The sequence below is a fragment of the Prunus mume genome, linkage group LG7 (genome assembly GCF_029339155.1).
Source record: "Prunus mume cultivar Tortuosa linkage group LG7, ASM2933915v1, whole genome shotgun sequence".
In the NCBI taxonomy this organism is placed as follows: Eukaryota; Viridiplantae; Streptophyta; class Magnoliopsida; order Rosales; family Rosaceae; genus Prunus; species Prunus mume.
In genome coordinates this window covers 11,050,073-11,068,613 of record NC_142704.1, presented here as the reverse complement: position 1 = coordinate 11,068,613, position 18,541 = coordinate 11,050,073, and the positions used below count along the sequence as shown (strand labels likewise).

General features: G+C 37.1%; 4 protein-coding genes across 11 annotated transcripts; 2 read left to right on the top strand and 2 right to left on the bottom strand.

Annotated features, from left to right (window-relative positions):
* The first annotated feature begins 179 nt into the window (after positions 1-179).
* LOC103338918 (Late embryogenesis abundant (LEA) hydroxyproline-rich glycoprotein family) lies at positions 180-1,315 on the top strand. Its single transcript, XM_008242191.3, has one exon. The coding sequence runs from the start codon at positions 311-313 to the stop codon at positions 1,154-1,156; it is 846 nt and encodes a 281-aa protein (XP_008240413.3). The 5' UTR covers positions 180-310; the 3' UTR covers positions 1,157-1,315.
* A 65-nt stretch (positions 1,316-1,380) lies between these two features.
* Positions 1,381-5,864, bottom strand: LOC103338852 (uncharacterized). Of its 7 annotated transcripts, none has more exons than XM_089055760.1 (5): positions 5,641-5,864; positions 4,406-5,318; positions 3,696-3,862; positions 2,306-2,581; positions 1,381-1,856 (listed from the first exon to the last, which is right to left on the bottom strand). In XM_089055760.1, the coding sequence occupies exons 1-4, from the start codon at positions 5,862-5,864 to the stop codon at positions 2,539-2,541; spliced, it is 1,347 nt and encodes a 448-aa protein (XP_088911886.1). In that variant the 3' UTR covers positions 1,381-1,856; positions 2,306-2,538. The 7 variants fall into 7 exon arrangements, with proteins under 7 accessions (XP_088911886.1, XP_088911885.1, XP_008240330.2 ...); XM_089055759.1 differs by having other exon boundaries at positions 2,306-2,570; XM_008242108.3 differs by having other exon boundaries at positions 2,306-2,570; positions 4,406-5,306.
* A 140-nt stretch (positions 5,865-6,004) lies between these two features.
* On the top strand, positions 6,005-9,851 carry LOC103338850 (Cwf18 pre-mRNA splicing factor). Its single transcript, XM_008242106.2, has 5 exons — positions 6,005-6,154; positions 6,915-7,074; positions 7,891-8,014; positions 8,127-8,241; positions 9,509-9,851. Exons 2-5 carry the CDS (start codon positions 6,917-6,919, stop codon positions 9,565-9,567), a joined length of 456 nt encoding a protein of 151 aa, XP_008240328.1. The 5' UTR covers positions 6,005-6,154; positions 6,915-6,916; the 3' UTR covers positions 9,568-9,851.
* Positions 9,852-10,715: 864 nt separating this feature from the next.
* On the bottom strand, positions 10,716-17,947 carry LOC103338853 (Endosomal targeting BRO1-like domain-containing protein). Of its 2 annotated transcripts, none has more exons than XR_001678269.2 (13): positions 17,451-17,947; positions 16,821-16,869; positions 16,113-16,384; positions 15,952-16,026; positions 15,807-15,865; positions 15,536-15,671; positions 14,437-14,533; positions 14,271-14,337; positions 13,961-14,059; positions 12,958-13,047; positions 12,177-12,331; positions 11,422-11,534; positions 10,716-11,266 (listed from the first exon to the last, which is right to left on the bottom strand). XR_001678269.2 is itself a non-coding variant. In XM_008242110.3 (13 exons), the coding sequence occupies exons 3-13, from the start codon at positions 16,363-16,365 to the stop codon at positions 11,116-11,118; spliced, it is 1,284 nt and encodes a 427-aa protein (XP_008240332.1). In that variant the 5' UTR covers positions 16,366-16,384; positions 16,821-16,869; positions 17,451-17,947; the 3' UTR covers positions 10,716-11,115. The 2 variants fall into 2 exon arrangements, 1 of the variants encoding a protein (XP_008240332.1); XM_008242110.3 differs by having other exon boundaries at positions 11,422-11,523.
* Positions 17,948-18,541: the final 594 nt, after the last annotated feature.

The following is an 18,541-nucleotide window of genomic DNA, read 5'->3' as shown; positions in this document are numbered from 1 at the left end:
TCACATGTATGATAATGATATACGGTACCTGGCATTGTATTTGTTGTTGCGAGTAGGTGGGGATGGTGATCAGTTCAAACCTTTTTGGTTTTTCTCCCAAAAAGGTCCTATCCTAATCCTAGGAAGGAAGCGGAACACATACGTAAATGCTATTAGGAAGGAAATGTTAATTCAAACTTCAGTATCTCTATTTATATCCATGAGTTACTAAGAATGCTTTCTCAGTTACTCTATCTATTTAGACCACTATCAATATCATCCATGATCGCAGTTAGTTGTGAGTGAAAGCTACTTAAAATAACAGAGAGAGATGGGTGATCATCAGAGAGTTCATCCTGCTGGGGATGTGGAAGCGCCAACCACCACTGTGGCAGTGCCACAGCCACAGGGACACCGACACGGTTCATCAATAACAACAACAACAGAGAAAGAAAAGTTTGATAAAGATCAGAAAGAGGAGATTGATCAGCAAGAGCATCACCCTTTACAATTACAAGCACGTAGTAGCCTTTCGGTTAATATCCATGCGAAGAAGCCACCAACAAATTTAAAGAGAAGCACAAGCACATGTTCATGTACTTGTCGGAGCAGGTGCATGTATTGCACAATAGGCATCCTTGTCTTTGTATTCATCATAATAGGAGCCACTGCTGGCATTCTCTACCTTATCTTCCAGCCAAAACTTCCAAATTACTCGGTTGATAGCTTGAAAATAAGCGATCTAAGGCTCAATTTGGACATGACTCTATATGCTAAATTTGACGTGAAGATAACAGCAAATAACCCAAACAAAAAGATCGGAATTCACTACGAGCAAGGTGGCCGGTTGAGCGTGTGGTATACAAACACGAAGCTTTGCCAAGGGACACTGCCAAAGTTTTACCAAGGTCACCAGAACAAAACACTACTCAACGTGGCCTTGACTGGCCAAACGCAGTACGGAAACACTTTGATGAATGCACTGCAACAGCAACAACAAACCGGACGCATCCCCTTGGATCTTAAGGTTGATGCACCCGTAGCAATCCAACTCGGGAGATTGAAGCTCATGAAGGTATGGATCTTGGGGGAATGCTTGTTGGTGGTGGATAGCTTAACTGCTAATAACTTGATTAGCATTAAAGCTAATAATTGTAGCTTTAGATTGAAGCTTTGATTGAATTAATCCAGCATCAAGTCTCTGTTTGTCTGTCTACAATTTTGGAGATGGGATGGGACCTGTTTTAATCCCCTTCCCTTCTCTTTATTGCATTTCTTTATTTCTTTTTTCTTTTTGTTTTTGAGATGGAAGGTTTGAATTTGATTGTTTTCCACATTGCTCTCCTTTTAATCTTGTAGTAAGATGAGAATCCTCGAATGCATGAAAATCACAATACCGTGTGGCTAAAGAAACATCTTATAAAAACTGTTTTACAAACCTACATTATTATAGGGTTTACATGACAGTGGCATGTCCTTCAATAATTTGAGTTTTATATCTAGAAAGATCAGAGAACACACCGTCTCCTAGATGTGCCCAAATGACTGGAACATAAGGGCGCCACAAACCACCAGGCGTTCTGATCAGTTCAAGTCCCAGCTGATCCAGCAGGTCCCGTTTCACAAAAATGCCACCCCCCAAATTCAAGCAGATCTTCAAACCCCTCAATAACCTACAGAGGAAATAATGAATTTTCTTTATTATGTTCTCTCCGGAATAGCTCATCATAGATCAAACCCCAATACAGCAAGAAGTAGCCACTCAGTCATTCCATAAACCATAGCCCATTCCCATATGAAACTTGGGTTCTTCGTTGTATTATTTGCAGGACTCCGATTTCTTGAACTTTCATTAATTCCAAATCATACGAAATTAACTGCCACCCCAGAAAAAATAAAAATAAAAATAAAAATTAACATGCATGTAAAGGGCAGCTATTAAGAAAATCACTTCAAGCTAAACTGGCCTAGGAAATAATCAGAAGGATTTGAAATAATATATGGTATTTACCTTTCATTTCTTCAAGAATCTGTTTACTACTAGCAGCCACAATTATGTGTGAAATTAAATTCAGCCACTTTGCAGACTGAAGGAAACAATTCATCAAAAGTTGCATACCCTTGCAACCAACTAACCATTACTCTCACAAAACTATAGATGTACATTTATTTAGAGGATATTCCTATAATCAGTTTCAACACACTTTTGATGTAAAAGTTAGAATGGACAATGTGTTTGCTTGTTTCTCTTTAAGTGTAAAGGTTGCTATTAATGAATGTAGATACAGATTCAATCACTTCAATTGTTAACGTGGATTAATCATACCTGATATCACCATCCATGGGAGCATGCATCACTTCTTAATCCGAGGACAACATAGAACTAATCACCAGTCAAAGCCCGAGGTCTGTGCTCAATGGTAAACAAGGACATCCCAGTTTGTGAAATTGCTCTCACAAATGCCATATTTGCCGTTACAGTTGGAGCACACCAGTAATCACCAGTACCAAAAACAACCTTATTCTTCAAAGCCAGTTTTCTAGTGGTTGGAAGGTTCATCATGCGTTCAGAAGGACTATCAGGAACAACCCTATACCAGTCCTAAAGGTTATTAGTGCAGGATAATACAAAAAAAATATATATATATATATATATATATTTTTAACCACGATTAACCATAGATATATAAGGGAGCAAAAATCATCAAACAGATCAAACACCTCGAATTTTTTCGGACAGGCTTAACCCTGTTTGGAACTAATGCAGATTGCAGACTAGGGTTGGTTGGTCCTCACAAATGTCTACTGTGCTTGTTTCCCTATTTCTACAATTTTTTTCGTTTCCTACATATATAGAAGAAGAAAAAAAAACCCTATAGATATGCTTAATGTCCTACACTGAGGGCAACAGAATCTACATACTTTACCAACCTAGGAAGCAAATATGTAAGTGTAATTCTCCAAATGCAATCTAAGAAGGTCACCTAAATCATGAATTCAAGATTAACTCACCAATTAAGTTGAAGCATTCTGCAACCTAAGGCGAATTATATCAGTGAAATTTTTTGAAGTTCTAAGAAATAAGTATACTAGAGACAACACACATGCACAGAAAGCCCAAAAGAACGACAACTACTAACTGAAGGAGGTTGCAAAGGCAGGGCTGCAGGGGCCAGAGGTAGGACATAAGTAACCCTTGGGAGAAATTAACCCTGACAGCAATAAATAAGAAAATTTGGCAAACTTCTGAGGAAACCCAAATTGGCCAAATCTGTCCTCGTCAATGGGGGTTTTATGGTTTTCCCTCCTTCCCAGCAATCATTTACTGTGGGTCAGCTGCTAGTCCCACTAGTCCTCAATGAGCTATTTTTGGTCCTCTGGTAAAAGGTTAAAACTTAAAGGTGAGTAAAAGAGTTTGTTGTGAAGGACATCACTAAACTATTTTGTATTAGAACATCTTTAAATGTGAATCACAAAATAAAATAACCATGTTGCTTTAAATAATTAACTTAAAGAACAACGTCGTACAAAATAAAATAACTATATTACACACAATGCAATTAAAGCAGACCTTGTAGATCATATGCTCAACTTTGACTAGTTTAGTTTTTTTTTTTTTTTTTTTTCCTCTATAATGTCAGTGTTAATTTCCCTTTGAAATTAATGCAGATAAAAAAAAAAAAGAGGTTAAAAAGAAAAAAAGGTCAAAAACTCACGTAAGACAATTCAGTAACTGACTAGCTCTCAACTTCTCATTGGGCCCTCCACACATCAATACTAACTCTTTGAACTCTGAACGAACACTTTCACAGATTATGCCTCTCTTCCCAGATATTGTGCGACCAATTTCAACAAGAATTGGATTCTGAATTTCAGACATCACCTGGCAGAAGATCAAGAAACCGTACCCTGGATGTTAATGTAAACTAAATCTATTAAAAGGCCAATAATTTTTTTCAAGAAGAAAAAAAAAATGGTTGAAGATAAACAAACCTTGTGAGTCAGCACTGTAGTTATTACCACAAGAAACATTTTAGGAAAAGATTAATCAACAGAATACAGAAGTTCAATGTATTGGGTACCGGTGACTAAAATCTTAAAAGTTGTCATTTTAACGTACCGCCAAGTCTTAATACTTGACTATTTTGCTCGTGGGCCAAGAGGATTTTTTTGGGGAGAGAGAGAGAGAGAGAGCGCAATATGATCTTCTACTTTTTAATTTCTTTATAGGTAGCATAAAATGTAACAAAAGATTTGAGCAGTAAACTTTACTATAATAACTGATATTATCACGCTTGCTAAGTATATAATATCAATCCCTTTTTTCTGAATTGGGGGTGGAAGGATTCGAACTTGGGAGCTCTCCAACAATGTGGAAAGAAATAGCCAATACTCCAAACAAAAGGTGCAACCAGGAAGAACTAACCTGTCCAATCACAAACTCGTAGTTACCCTTAAACCGCTGCCTCAATTCACTTTCTGGAGTAGCCAAAAGTTTTGGAGTGCCACCATTACTAATACCTGATACAAGAGCAATCAAGGCAGTTGTATCAAAGTTTATAAGTTCACTTTGACCCAGAAGACTCCCAACTTGAGCTGATTCCCCATTTTTTAGATACAATGAGTAGAATTCCATTCTTGAAATAAGATTAGAGAAAGCACAGCAAAATTCTGTGTGCTCTGTTGAGACGGACGGATCTTTCTCAGTATCAGCAGCCTCTCCCAGGCTTGAATCCTTCACATCAGATTCTGAACTCAAAACAGCGTTCCTTGTATCACTAACCTTTATTTCGAATGCACAAGCCTCTTGATATGTTCTCGCAACAAGTACATTAGTCCATTCACCTGCTTCTTTGGATAAATCAAAATTAAAATCTAAAACAGGAAAATCCAATTGAAACTCAGTGGCCCCAAATTCATCTTTGAGTTTATTGCAAACAATGCTGCTAAGTCCATTTCGGTTTGAAAAGAAGAGAATTATTGAGGAAGGTTTCAGTGCCACGGCTGACCGGGCAGCAGCAGTGACTTGCTGAATACGCAATTTTAATCCCTTACTCTTATCCCTTTTGCAAGGGGATCCGCAGCTGCTGCCACTCCAAGTAATGTATTTTGGGTTCCTATCAGATACAATAATCCAGACAGGGTTCCTATGGAGAGTACAAACTATATCAACGTGGACATGTTTTTTAAGACAAGGGTCGGTTTTCTGCCCATGTGGATGTGGGGCTAAAGTTGACAAAGGAATTGGCTTGCAAACGCGGGAAACACCAGTGATGAAAGGCTGCTGGACAAGGTGAACAACTGCCTCGAGGTGCCCGATATTGACACTGCCAAAATTACTATTTACTATTTAGTTTACAAACAAGACAGACACTGCCATTCATTCAAAACAACTCAACTCAACTCAACTCGTTTGATTGGTGATGCGCTTTACATTTACAACGACACGACACGACACAAGTAGTAAGTAAAGCAGATAACTTGTATTTCATTTGATTATATATATCATTTTCTCCTATATTTCCAATTTCATTATAAGATACCCTAAGCTAAAAAGGAGCAGTAAATTATAAATAAATAAATAAAGAAGATATTTTATTATTATTAGGAGGAGTGCATTAGAATTAAATCTTAGAATTTAGAAGGAAGGAATGGGCAAACCTGAGGTTGAGGGGAGTGGAAGTTGAGGAGGAGGAGGAGGAGGAGGAGGAGGAGGAGGAGCAACAGCGGCAGAGGAAAGTGAGTTCGGAGTGGGCCAATTTGAGAAGAGTGCGTCTGCAAGAAGCAGTGATCTTGGTGGAAGCTGGCAATCCCTCTATTCGGTCGATCACATCTCTGCATCTCTTTTTTGCCAATTCCACTTGTGCTTCTGCTTCCTTTCTCATTCTTCCTTCCTTATCGCGCTCTCGCTTCTGCTAGTCTAGTGCTTTACGAAGACAAAAACAATAGCTTTTGACAGACATACAGGCCCATTACTGGCCCAATAGCTTCTGATCTTCATTTTACTTACTTGGACTTGGACTGGCCAGGCCCCTTAGCCTATACTCAAGATCTTTCTTTCTTTCTTTCTTTTTCACCTCCCAACTTCCACTTTCTTTTCTTCAATCCCCTCAGTGACACAGAGAGCAGTGCAGCAGACGAGTCGACGCTCCGGAACCTTCTCTTCTCTTCTCTGGTAATACTTCTATCTTCTTCTTCTTTTATCTGTTGTTCCGTAACTATAAAAAAAGGGACCAGAAATATATCACTCGAGACTCAAGTGCGAAGAAAACTCGCACTTTCAGTCTTGTATCTGGTTTTTCTGCTCCTCTTCGTTTTTTAAATTGAAACCTAACACAGGAATCAATTATGCATTAGATTGATTATGCTAAGCGCTTGTATGAATATGGGTTGGTTTGCTCGGTAGTCTGGGGATCAGAAGTTCTAACAATTAACTAATTTCTTTTGTTTTGAAGAGGATATTGGTGGGTCTTGATTATATGAGAGGAAAAAAAACTTTATTTAAATTTATTTTAAACAAGAAACCTTTTCTCTTTTTCTGTTTTTTTGGGAATGGCTTTGCTTTTAATCTTCTTGAACTATTTGTGTCTGACTCGCTACTTGTGCTGAAAGACTAAAATTTTCATGAAATATTTCTACTCGCGTCTATGTATATTTGCTCCAGACAGATTCTTGGTGTTTCAAGAACGTCTTTTGTGGAAAATAATTTTTTTTAATGAGTTAGGGCTGAGTATTTGATGCTATAGCTCCAATAGAGCATGTAATGTCGTATGCCTTATTATGGGAAACCTTGTACAGAGTGGTGCCTTTTGCATTTGATCTCTGCAATATATTGTTGATGTTATTTCATTATTCATTATTGAGAGGAGATAAGCCACATTTGGAGATGAAAATGCTGGTCTGTTAAATATTAACTGTTTCTTCTACATTTGAAGCAATGGCCGCTGAAGGGGACTCCATTGAACAAGTAGTTGCAGCACGTCAAGAGAGGCTAAGAGCCCTTAAAGCTGCGCAGGAACTGTTAAACACTCCAGATGAGGATTCCTCTCTAGTTGACTCTAATGCTGACGAAGACAATGAAACTAGTGAAGAAACGTGAGTAGATCCTATTCTTTTTGTAAGTTAATGTCACTTACTTACCACCCTCCAATTCCCCATTAGTCTTATTTAGGGTTTTGTTCATGATATTAATTTCAGTTCAATGCCCTGGAAGGTGTTATAGTGCATCTTCCTTTCAAATTCATGATTTTGTGCAGTGAGATTTGTGTACAATATTTATCCCATGATGTTGCCAATGCCCCCATACCCACTCTGTAATTATAGGCATATGTGTGCTGTGCTTTCATATGTCATTTGAGATGATACATCAAAGGTTTTTGTTTATATTTAAACCTTTATATACCTCAACAATGTATGCAGGTGCTTTATGGTTTTCTCATTTTTGTGGTTAGCGTGACTATGGATAAGGAAAACAGTAAACCTGAAATAGTGTCCACAATCTTTAAGTATAAGGAAAACATGACTATGGGTTCAGAACATGAGTACAAGATCTTTAAGTATAAGGAAAATAGTAAACCTGAAATAGTGTCCAAAAGGGGAAGTTGAATTAAGTTCGGGAAGGTTAAGTAGAAATTTCACATACACATAAGGGACTTCTGCTTCCAATTTTTCAAAACCTATATCTTCACTTGTAGTGGTAATAGTATTTGACTTCATGTCATGATTGCAATTATTTAGTTTAATGAGATAGTTGATTATGAATTATATTAGAAGGTATGGTTAGGATGTGATTGGTCATATTTTAATGATACATAAAGGGTTGTTAGTTCTTCAAGTTCTGTAATTTTATTGGCTAGGGATACTTCAAATGAGGTTTTAATATTTAACTGTCAACTTGTGCAATAACACCAGCATGAAATTCCGAAATTATGTTCCTCATGATAAGAAGCTTCAGGAGGGAAAGCTTGTTCCACCAGTCCTACCAAAGTTTGAAGACCCTGTTGCAGCAGTACCTCCTCCCTCAGAGAAGAAAGAGGTACTCCATTACCTTTGAATTTCTTTACTCAATCTCTTAATCACTAGCTTCTGTGTCTTTCATGGTGAATTGTCCATTATGTCACATGTTCTAATTCTTGATTAATGTTCAGGACCCGTTTGTGAATATTGCTCCTAAAAAACCAAACTGGGAACTTCGCAGGGATGTGCAGAAGAAGCTTGATAAGCTTGAAAGGCGAACCCAAAAGGCAATGTGTAAACTTATGGGTATGGAATTACCATTTTCTTAATAACATGTTCCCTCCATAGAAAAATATAACAGAACGCATTTCATGATAGATCTCTTCTTAAATTGGTTGGATAGATAACAGTTGAGTGGTTTTCGTAAGTTTAAAAACTTATAACCATTTTTTACTTTCAGAAACAAAGCATTCGATTTTTTTCATTTTCTTCTCATATTCCTTGATATTGAAATTTTTCTGCATGATCTGGATTGTTACTTCCTACTGGGCAATTATATCAAACTTCAAATGGTGGCCCCTTGGATATCCTGTTGCATTGTCTGGGGGTAAATAGTTTCAGAACCATAGTTTTGGGGCCTCATTTCAGCCCTCTCCATTAAAAGATCCGGTCTTTTCTTTGATGTGCTTGCCCCACGATGTAAACAGACTAACAATGCAGTAGAGAGTGAATTTGGGTTTAGAAAATGGGAAAAAGGTTTCTAGGAAGCATATCTTGCATTTCGTCTAGGTTAGGGCCCAATCTTGCCTTTGAAGCACTCTGAGCCTAGTTGGTTAAGAATATATTCTCTGGCTAAACAAAAGCTATATGTTGTATGAAAGAATATGTTATATTTTTGGTGGCTTGACCTTGTGTTTGAATGAGGTGCCAAGGATGGCAAAATGACAGGATTCTAAAGTGATGGGATATAAAGTCCCAAGATTTCAGTTTTACTTGTTTGGTTAGCATATAAGGTGTCATGGAATGCAAATTAGGAATGTAGGTTTTGTGTCCTGGTCCTGAAACCTCAGACCGAGGACACTGGACTCAGGATCCCATGCCGAGGACCTGGACCTCTGGCCATGGATCCTCGTCCCGAGAACTGGGTACCTGGACCAGGGTCCCAGAGCTAAGGTCCAGCGCCCTAGGTCCCAGTTTTAAATTGGCCAAATCCGGTTAAGATGGAGTTTTGAAGTAACACTTAACCTCAAATCCTATCGCCAAAACCCTCACCCAAACATGCCATAAGAGGATATATCTTTTAAGGTCCTGTATGCTATAATTTTATTATGGCCTGTTAGTCTAGTTTATGTTTTTCTTTATGGAAGTTATTGGACCAACATCTTCGAAGTTTGTAATGTAAAAGCATGCAATGCCAGTGTTTTTCACTTTACACTTAATTAGCCTACACCCTGTGACAATGAGAACCAAATGCTTAATTCGGTGGCTTTAATAAGCTGTAACTTAGATTAGATGTAGAGTCATATTGAACTCACTTTACTGGTTCTTGTTTTTTCTTTTTCTTTTTGGGCAGAGGAACAAGAGAAGCAAAAGCAATTGGATGAAGATGGCAGAAATGGTGCAGAAGACTAGTATGGCCAACTCCAAATTGGCATCATGTAACGAATGGCATTAGCGGATAGAATGACCAGCTGCCGTTCCAGCCTGGAGTGATGTGTGGTCTTTGATTCTCCACCTCAGGATATTTGTGATCTCTGCTTGATGATGCTGTTGGTTTTGCTAGGCCTAGGGATGTTTGTATTGACATTATTTGTTAGTTTTTGTTACTTGGGCTTCTTGTTTACAAAGTCAATTCTACATTTGTCAAAATATTGACAATTTGCCCTTCAAAAGTAAATACCCGTTGTTGAATCCAATTAATTGGGGCGGTTTATTTAAAAAAGTCAGAATTCGAATCCTTTATTTTCCGTAACATGGAAGCTTGGACCCAGAGAGAGGGAGAGGGAGATAGTGTGCGCTCTCGTGCACCAAATAAACGAATTCTATTCTAAGAGCATCTTTAGGAGAGTCTAAATTTTAGCTATAATAGCTATTATAGCAAATCACTTAAAAAGTGTTTTTTCCAATAATGTTCTCTAGTTTGACTAATTTGAAATATTTTATTATTATTTTCTCTTCTCTTTCTCCTTCTCTTGCAAATCAAATATATTAAAAAGAAAAATAAAAACCCAATCCCGCCAAAGTAGCTAGAGATGAGAGGATAGAAAGTCTGCATACCTATTTCTTAATATTCATATTTCGACTTTTATGAAGTTTATTTATTTGCTATAGCATATAAAAATCATTGTTTTGAACGATACATACGTAAAAAGCCTACTCTTTGTTTCTAGTATTTATTAACGTTAACAGAGCGTCTTTATCAGAATATTTTTGCTTCTCATTTCAGGCAATTGGCAATAATTTTTGTGGACTTCCGGAAATCTGTTTCATGCAGCTTGGCAAGAAATTTTTGAGGCGTAGGTACAGGATCCTTTCCATGTAAGACCTATTTATCTTATTACGAATAATTCCAACAACTTCGGGAGAAAAAGAGGCATTCACCTATTACAAAGATAGTGCGATTTGATTTTTTTTTTTTTTTAAATAATATTTTTACCGCTCTCAGTCTTAAGATGCTCTAAGTTCGCCAGACGCAACACCTTCAACTTTTTTTTGAGTTTTTCTTCGAATATTTTTATGTGTGTGGACACTGGACAGAGAGTATACCAACAAATTACGGATCACAACAAATAAAAGGAACGCTTTTCTATGAAACACGATACTTATGAAACAGATGGACAAACGTAATCGGACAAGACTGGCTTCAACTTCGATGGAGCAAATACCCGTTCTTGGTAATTTGCATATGAGTCATTCTTCTCTTCCCCCGTAGCAGCCAATTAACAATTTACACACAACAGAAAACATAAATACAGAGCTCTATAAGTAAATTACGCATGGGGAGAAGGAACAAAAGAAATTTATAAGGAAAAATGGATTAAAAGGAGAAAAAGAAAAAAGAAGAGGGGTAACAAAAGGGCAGCTCAAGTAGACCTTGGGCTCTACAATTGAATGGTCATCCACACTTCTGGATCGGCCCCTGTTACTTTGTGATGCAGAAAACTATCATATATGGCTTGGCTATCTTCTGTCATTCCTGAGCTGGTTGGAACCAGTCTGTCCCTTATTCATGTGCTCCATGTTCCAAGACGGGTCCACCGGAGGAAGTTGGTATTCATCCGGTTTCAGGGCCAAAGCAAAGTCTGGCAATGTTGGTGCTGTCTCCATGATTCTGCAGTCAAGATATCCATAACCAGACGTTAATTATTCATATGGTTCCTTCTATCAACAGAGAACAACGAGATTACAATTAGGTGCCAAGAGTGTGAAGGAAATTGCATTTGGGCATAAATATTATCAGTTATACTTCTCTCCAGTAGGACATACTTTTCGTGTGAGTAGAGGTCACGGTTTATCCGCACTTTGCTCGAAGTATCTTTTGGAATTTTTTCAGATAGATATTTCATGGTTCCCCAGAGCGGTGGATTTCTGCATAATGTCTATCAATTAAGCACTTACTCAATAAGAAAATGATTAAAAAGAAGAAGGAAACTGATCAACTAATAACACATCAATCTTCAATCCACCAACGCTAGCTACAAGATAATAGATCTTGCACATGGTTCAGTACACACACGCAAACAAATATCTAGAGATTGGAATAGAGACTACATAATTTAGGTGAGAGGAAGATTTAAAAAAATGGACTAGAAAACCAAAAGAACGGTGATTGCAAGGAGAAGCGAACATATTTATTTCAGAGGAAATAATTATGAGCTAACCAGTTCACCTAGCTGAACCATGCTAGATGACCAATGAGTAAATAAATTCTAAAATGTTTTAATCTTGAAAAAGGATGCATGCTCATGTTGGACACAAAATCCTCATCGTGTGAAACTTGGCCTAAAAACAAGTGTTTCACAAACCCAATGTCCTGAGCAGAGTTTGGCTGAATAACTGGAGTACACTACTTTGTTGCTGCTACAGTCTACATACTCTCAAAGGTGAAGAACTTGGTGCTCTGAAGATAACTGAAAACTTAGATACCTATCCTAGAAAAAGGGCAGATACTCTGCCAGATGCCACAAGATGAATAATCCATCTATCAGCACAAATGAACAAGAAAATAGGGCTCTACCTACCTCGACAAAGGAGCAGCAGCATGAAATGCGTCACATGCTTTCTTACTTTCTTTAAAATACTCATCTGCTGCTTGCAAAGCAGCTACAGCCATCCCATGAAATTTTTCGGTGTTACCCTCGTCAAGGATCAAACCATGATAATAATATGCAGCAGCCTGATTAATATTGGAGGAAAAAAGATGAGCTTTGGTCAGCTGTGCAAAACACAAACTTCAATCATAATGAAATCAAATACTGAACGTTAGTGGCAGAAGACCCCTCTCTATCAGCTAGATCAACGTAGAGGAATCAATTGACATACAACTCTTCATGAATAGTTAAGTTGTTAACAGTTCTGATGGAAAATTATAACTTTAGTGAAAGAAGGACTGGCACAGTCCATGGTGATCTCCAATATTACTTCTCATTCGGCAATCACTTACTCAGAAAAGACAATACCGTACCATAACCAAGAACAAGTATCAAAATCTGCGTACACAGAATTTAATCCAAGGGTAGACAAACCGAATTAACAAGTAATCACCAAAGTGGAAAATACAAGTGACCAACTTGGTATCTTTTTAGGAAGAAAAACATTAATTAGGAAGAAAAAAATTCTAGAGGAATCACTAGAAGTCACTTTTTTTTTTCCTCCAAAAGGGAAAACAACATGTAAATCATTTTTTTCCCTTACAATAAGAATCTGAGAAATACTATCCTTATAATGAAACAAAAACTCAGAAAATGAGATAAGGATAGCAGTGAGCGCAAAAGCAAAAACACATAAAAAATTGCAGCGTACCTTTGCCTCAACATATTTCCACTTCACAAAGAGCCGATGCTTTTCACCCCAACCATTTAATAATGGAAGGTTCATAATGTTATCTTGAGCCTGTGAAGAAATGACATAAAGAAAGCAATATATGGTTCAGGGTCACCAATTTTGATGTGATTTAAACAAACATATCTGGGATGAGAAGTGTAATCATGAGGAACATAGTGAACCATCAGAATTAACTTAAATATGACATGTAACTGATATGGAATATAGAGGAACTTATGTGAATAGAAAATGGCCAAAATAACCCAATATCAGGAAGGGCAAAAGAAAATCTGAAATTGTAACAAACCTAAAAAAAAGGGTTATGACTAAGAGGAACATTTAATAAAGAAAATATTTTAGGCAAAAAGAACAAAGTGGACATGATTAGATCCTCTTGTTTGGGGTATTCAGAGAATATTAAATTCATATTTTTCTGCCCATCCTAAATGTTGGGTATGTGGCCGTGTGTGTATGTACCAGATATGCACGTAAAGGCATGACAGCATAAGTCAAAGCAAATATGGCACAGTATCAAAAACTAGTGAACCAAACACACTCACTAGTAAATATAGCAAAGAAGTATAGATGGGGTAAGCTCTCGTTGGGGATCTACCAAAAATGGAGGTGTGTCTTAATTATAAATGTTCTGCAATAGTACTTTGACATTTTTGGTTCTAGCACTGTGCAATGGAATCCATCATGTACCCACAACGAGTTTTTAGGATCACTATTTTGCTCCTCAAACCTAGAATATCCAAATTCAGACCCTGAACTGATGCAATTTGGGCTGTAGGACTAATCTTTCTTCTTCTAACTCACAAAAATTGCCGATTTTTAATATATGTACAGCCAAAAAAACATGAAGAAAAATGGGAGACTTCAAATGGAAGCATGGAATGGAACATTTATTACAAAAATCCGAGACTTCAAATGACATTACTAATTGAGAAGAGCGCACCATCAATGCTGAGAAATCTCTTACCTGCTGCCAATACTTCACCATTTCACATGCAAGCCTTCGCTTCACTGCAAGAGTAGCTTTTGTGCTATCAATTGCCATACCAAGTTGAATATCAACACCCTACAGTAGACATTGGAACAGATGAAGAAGAAAAACCAAAGAAAAATAGAAAAAAGGGTAAGCAAAAGATCATAGATCAGAAGACACAAAGTTCCAACATAATTCTATATAGTAGCATAATACACCTTTTAGATGGTAGGTCCAATTTCAGGCATGAAGTTTGAAACATAAAATGTAACAGTTTATCAGATCAGCCCATTTTTTGAAATACCTGTCCTAATGCTTGTAGGCAAAGGGCCCGAAGAACTCCTTCTGCTAGGTCGACTGGCAGGTTTCTCCTGCAACCAAGCAATAGTCAAAAGATTAAGAATAACAGCATTAGGAACATGTTAACAAACAGGAAGTTGAAATCAGTATAATTTTCAATTGATACAAACTTGAGCTCAGTAGGCAACTGTGGGTGAACATGTCGGACAGCACAATCAAGGTATCCTGCTGCCTTTATGAAAATATCAATTGAAGCTCGTCTACTCTCTGTGAAAAAACAAAAGAAGCCAAGTGAGGCACAACCAAGTGAAGAAATTAGCATGACAAAAGCCAAAAGGTTGACTGATGACCAACTACTGCATATACAAGTTTTCTTCTTCTTCTTTTGTTCTTTTTTCTTCTTTTTTTGTAAATAAAAAAGATCTTCTCAAAACATGTAACCCAAGCAGCATAACAGAACATAAACAGGTGAACAAATAACTTACTACGAAGTATCAAACAGAAGAATCTTGATTTAAGTATACTGACCAGGAAACCCATTTTTCAGTTGTTTTAGTTATCTCCTTTTAACATATTAGAATTCTGTTTTAAAGGGTCTAATGACATAATCTAATGAATTTGCAGTTTTCTATCTCTAGTTTTCTAATTTTTCCTATTTGTCATTCAGTTTCCATGTCAACCATGGTAGGCTCAATCCAAAACTGATACTTTTGATGGGTGTGAATCACAGTCAGCACATGAAACCATGTAGAGGAAACATAAGGAAAACTGATCAATCTCGTTTTTTCACAACTTTATCCAGAGTTTTATACTTTATGATGCCCGGAAGTGGAGTGAAACAAGCAATAAATATACGATTGCACATTCTGCGGATATAACTACACATTACACACGTATTGAACCTATAACTAAAGATATGTATTTATGCTTATTGTCTACTATATGAATCTACCACAAAGACAGATTACTTGAAAGTATGCAATTTAGTCAGCAGAAAAGTTTACTGCAGTTTGCATCTGATTCTAAACTTCAGCAGACTGTTTAGTGCTGCATTAAGTCAGAAAGTGCTCAGTACAGAGAAGACTTCATGACCATTAAAGGTCCACAATCATTCTAGAAAGTGCCCACAACACAACTTTCTCATTAACATAGCAAGCTATTGTAAGAAAACAAATGAGATAATAAATGGAAAAACACAAGATTTAATTGCCTATGGCTCAGTCTCATGCAATAATGCTACTTTCAATGGACCCAAAAAAAGAACAATACCTTCTGTTACTTTTGGCTGATAACCATCAGCAGATGTTCTTGGAAGAAGTAACAAATTAGCTTGTGAGAACGATAGCATTGCCATTAAGTGCAAGATGGACAGCACCTCGTACCATGCATTAGACATAGCTGTTTCCTGAAGGATTATTCATTCAAATCAAGTCAGGTTTCCTTGACAAAATGATGGAATCTAAACCTTACTTGAGGAAAAATATATATATGACATGCATAACAGAGAAATGTGAACTTAAGAGCTCTGCCACATGCCCACCTCTGCATCATCCTCTTGATTTACCCACACAAATTGTACCTTGTGTTGTAGCTGGCTTCCTTCATATTAGAAATAAGAAACGCCTTTAGGATTTAACTAAACTTGTGGATACGGTTTAATGAGATGACATAAGATCAAGACTTACCATCTTTCATTAATCCCAAAAGGACAGGCAAGTAATCCTCGAGAGCCTGCTGAAGATCAGCTAATGTTGAACCACCTGAGGACAAGAATTCATTCAGATGTAGAAATACTTTAGTTCACATATCATTTGGAAAAATCAACAAACTTGTGTCCATGACAAACCATGTTGGGTAGCAGTTTTTCTCCTTGTTCTTGTAATTGTAGGACCTTCTTGGCCAGCCATTACAACTATACGAGTTCTTAAAGCAGATAGGCGTTCTACTAAACTCTTGGATAAGTGATCACCGAGTGACTGAGAGAAATCAACAGGTTTAGGGATTCGCAAACCAGGAACATAGACAGAAACTTCCCCAATATTTGCTGGCCTCCTCCTATTTCCTACTGTATCTTTCGGTGTTGACACCAGGCATCCCATATCCTAAGACTTGCTATATCTGCCAACCCAAATAAAATTTAGTCAATCAGCATCCGCACTATTGAAGCTGTAAATGAATTTCCAGCTTGTTGTATGTAAACTCTCTCTTACATGAAACAGTGGTGATTTCAGAACAGCATGCAGGTAACTAGGTTCCAATGTATATGAACCAGAAATGATAGCTGTTCAAATATTATAATCCAAAGAATGGAGATAGGCATGGACATAAACAGTAGGCAAGCCATAATTAAATGTCAACCAACAAAGCACAAGTAGTAGGTTGCTCACGAGCGACACCCAAATGGCTCTGAGTATAACTCTCGTTGAGATGTTAATATCTTTAATTGGTGTTGTAAAACACTATATCTCTTTATTTCCAAAAGTGGACTAGTTTGATAACATTGAGATTGAGTAAACAAATAACTAACAATTGGCTAAAATTGATCTAAACCCACCTTCTTTCTTACAGATGGCTGACTGATTGGTCAAAAGTTCTGGTTGTTTCTGCACCCAAAAAAAAAATGAATACCAACAATTCGAGGTTAGAGCTAAAAGAAGAAAAATGAAGGTTATTTTCTTTAAAGGCAAGAGAATCACATGAAAGCATGAGCCATGACATTTTAGGAGAGTTGAAAAGAAAAAGTGTACCGAACTTTATAAGGAGGGTGATTTCTCGTGCAACCAATTACGTTGAAATGTGGAAGTAAAGGAATTCAAATTGAACTAGATTGGCATTTGGTATTTGGTAACCTCTCACGAAAAAGTTAACTTCAGATGAAGATTATGAGTAAAGGGTCTCCAAACAAGCTCAAGCAAGCAACAATTGGAGGAAAGCATAAAATTCAAAAAGAAAGAAAACCCAGAATTCCAGCTCCAAGCAATTGCAGATTTATTTATTAAAGTGAGGAGATGAGAAAATGCAAAGCGAACGTAATAACATTTGAGGATGCTCATTATCTGGGTCTTGGGTATGAAACACAAAAGACAGAAAAATAAAAAATAAAAACTGGAGAATTCAATTGAATATAACTAAAAGAAAAAGAAACATCTTTTCTGACTACCAAAGAGTAGAATTGTATACTTACCAACTAACATAAAGCCACTAGTTTGTGTTTTGGCAATTGCAAATTTGCAACTTTCAAGTCAGGTCAGGTCCCTGGTCAGAGAGAGAGACACTCGATGATCAAATAAAACTCAAACCTAAACATAAAGATGCCTTCCTTCCTAGGCAGAACCCCTACGGACCATAATCATCCCGAAGCTTATTGGTGTGCAGTATGAAGATCACAGACTCTCAATTCAAAACAAAAATTAATAAGAATAATAAAAGGAAAAGCCTTTTCCTTAGTCGTCCGGAGAAGAAAGAGCCAAAGAGGGTATTGGAAATGGAAAAAGGAAAAAATAATAGGGATTTTGTTTCTACTCTCTTATTCTTATTAAAGGCTAAAGCTTTTAGCTTTAAGCGGGTTCGACTTCAACACTCAACACAGCATATTGGGTTGGGTGGGTGGATTTTAGAAATTTGGTGGAGCTTTGTATCGTATATATCGGCATAAAGTCGCTTTCTTTTCTACATATATATGATGATGATATATATATATATATATATATATATTCCTTGTTCTTTTTCTTTTTTTTCTTTTCTTTTCTGGTTTTAAATTAATTATAGCGTTTGAATGGCGCCCTGTACTATTACTATACCCCAAATCCGAAATTCCTATTCTCCTCCCTCTCTCTCATCATCATACAGACATCATCACCGAACCCATCAGTCCGTCGGTCCCTCTTTTCCTACGTCAACAACAACTGTCTGTTATTCTTGTCATTTCTGCTGCACTCACTTTTCACTTGTATGTTTACCTTTTCACCAATTTTTTACTAAATCAGCGGCAACATATCATATGATATGAATTATGGATGGACAAACCAACTGGTGTCGATTGAAATTGGAACACACTCTTCCTTTCTTTTTTGCTCTTTCGTCTTTCCAGAACAAAGAAAAGAAAAGAAAAGAAAGCCCGTTACTTGACTTTGGATCAACTTCGTCAATACCGAGTCGTCTACGACTAATATTTCACACAAGAAATGACAAGTGTCAATCAAATAATGGTGCAGCAAACTCCTAATTATTGGGAATCAAGTTTTACAATCATTGGAAGGCAACAGATTAATTTAG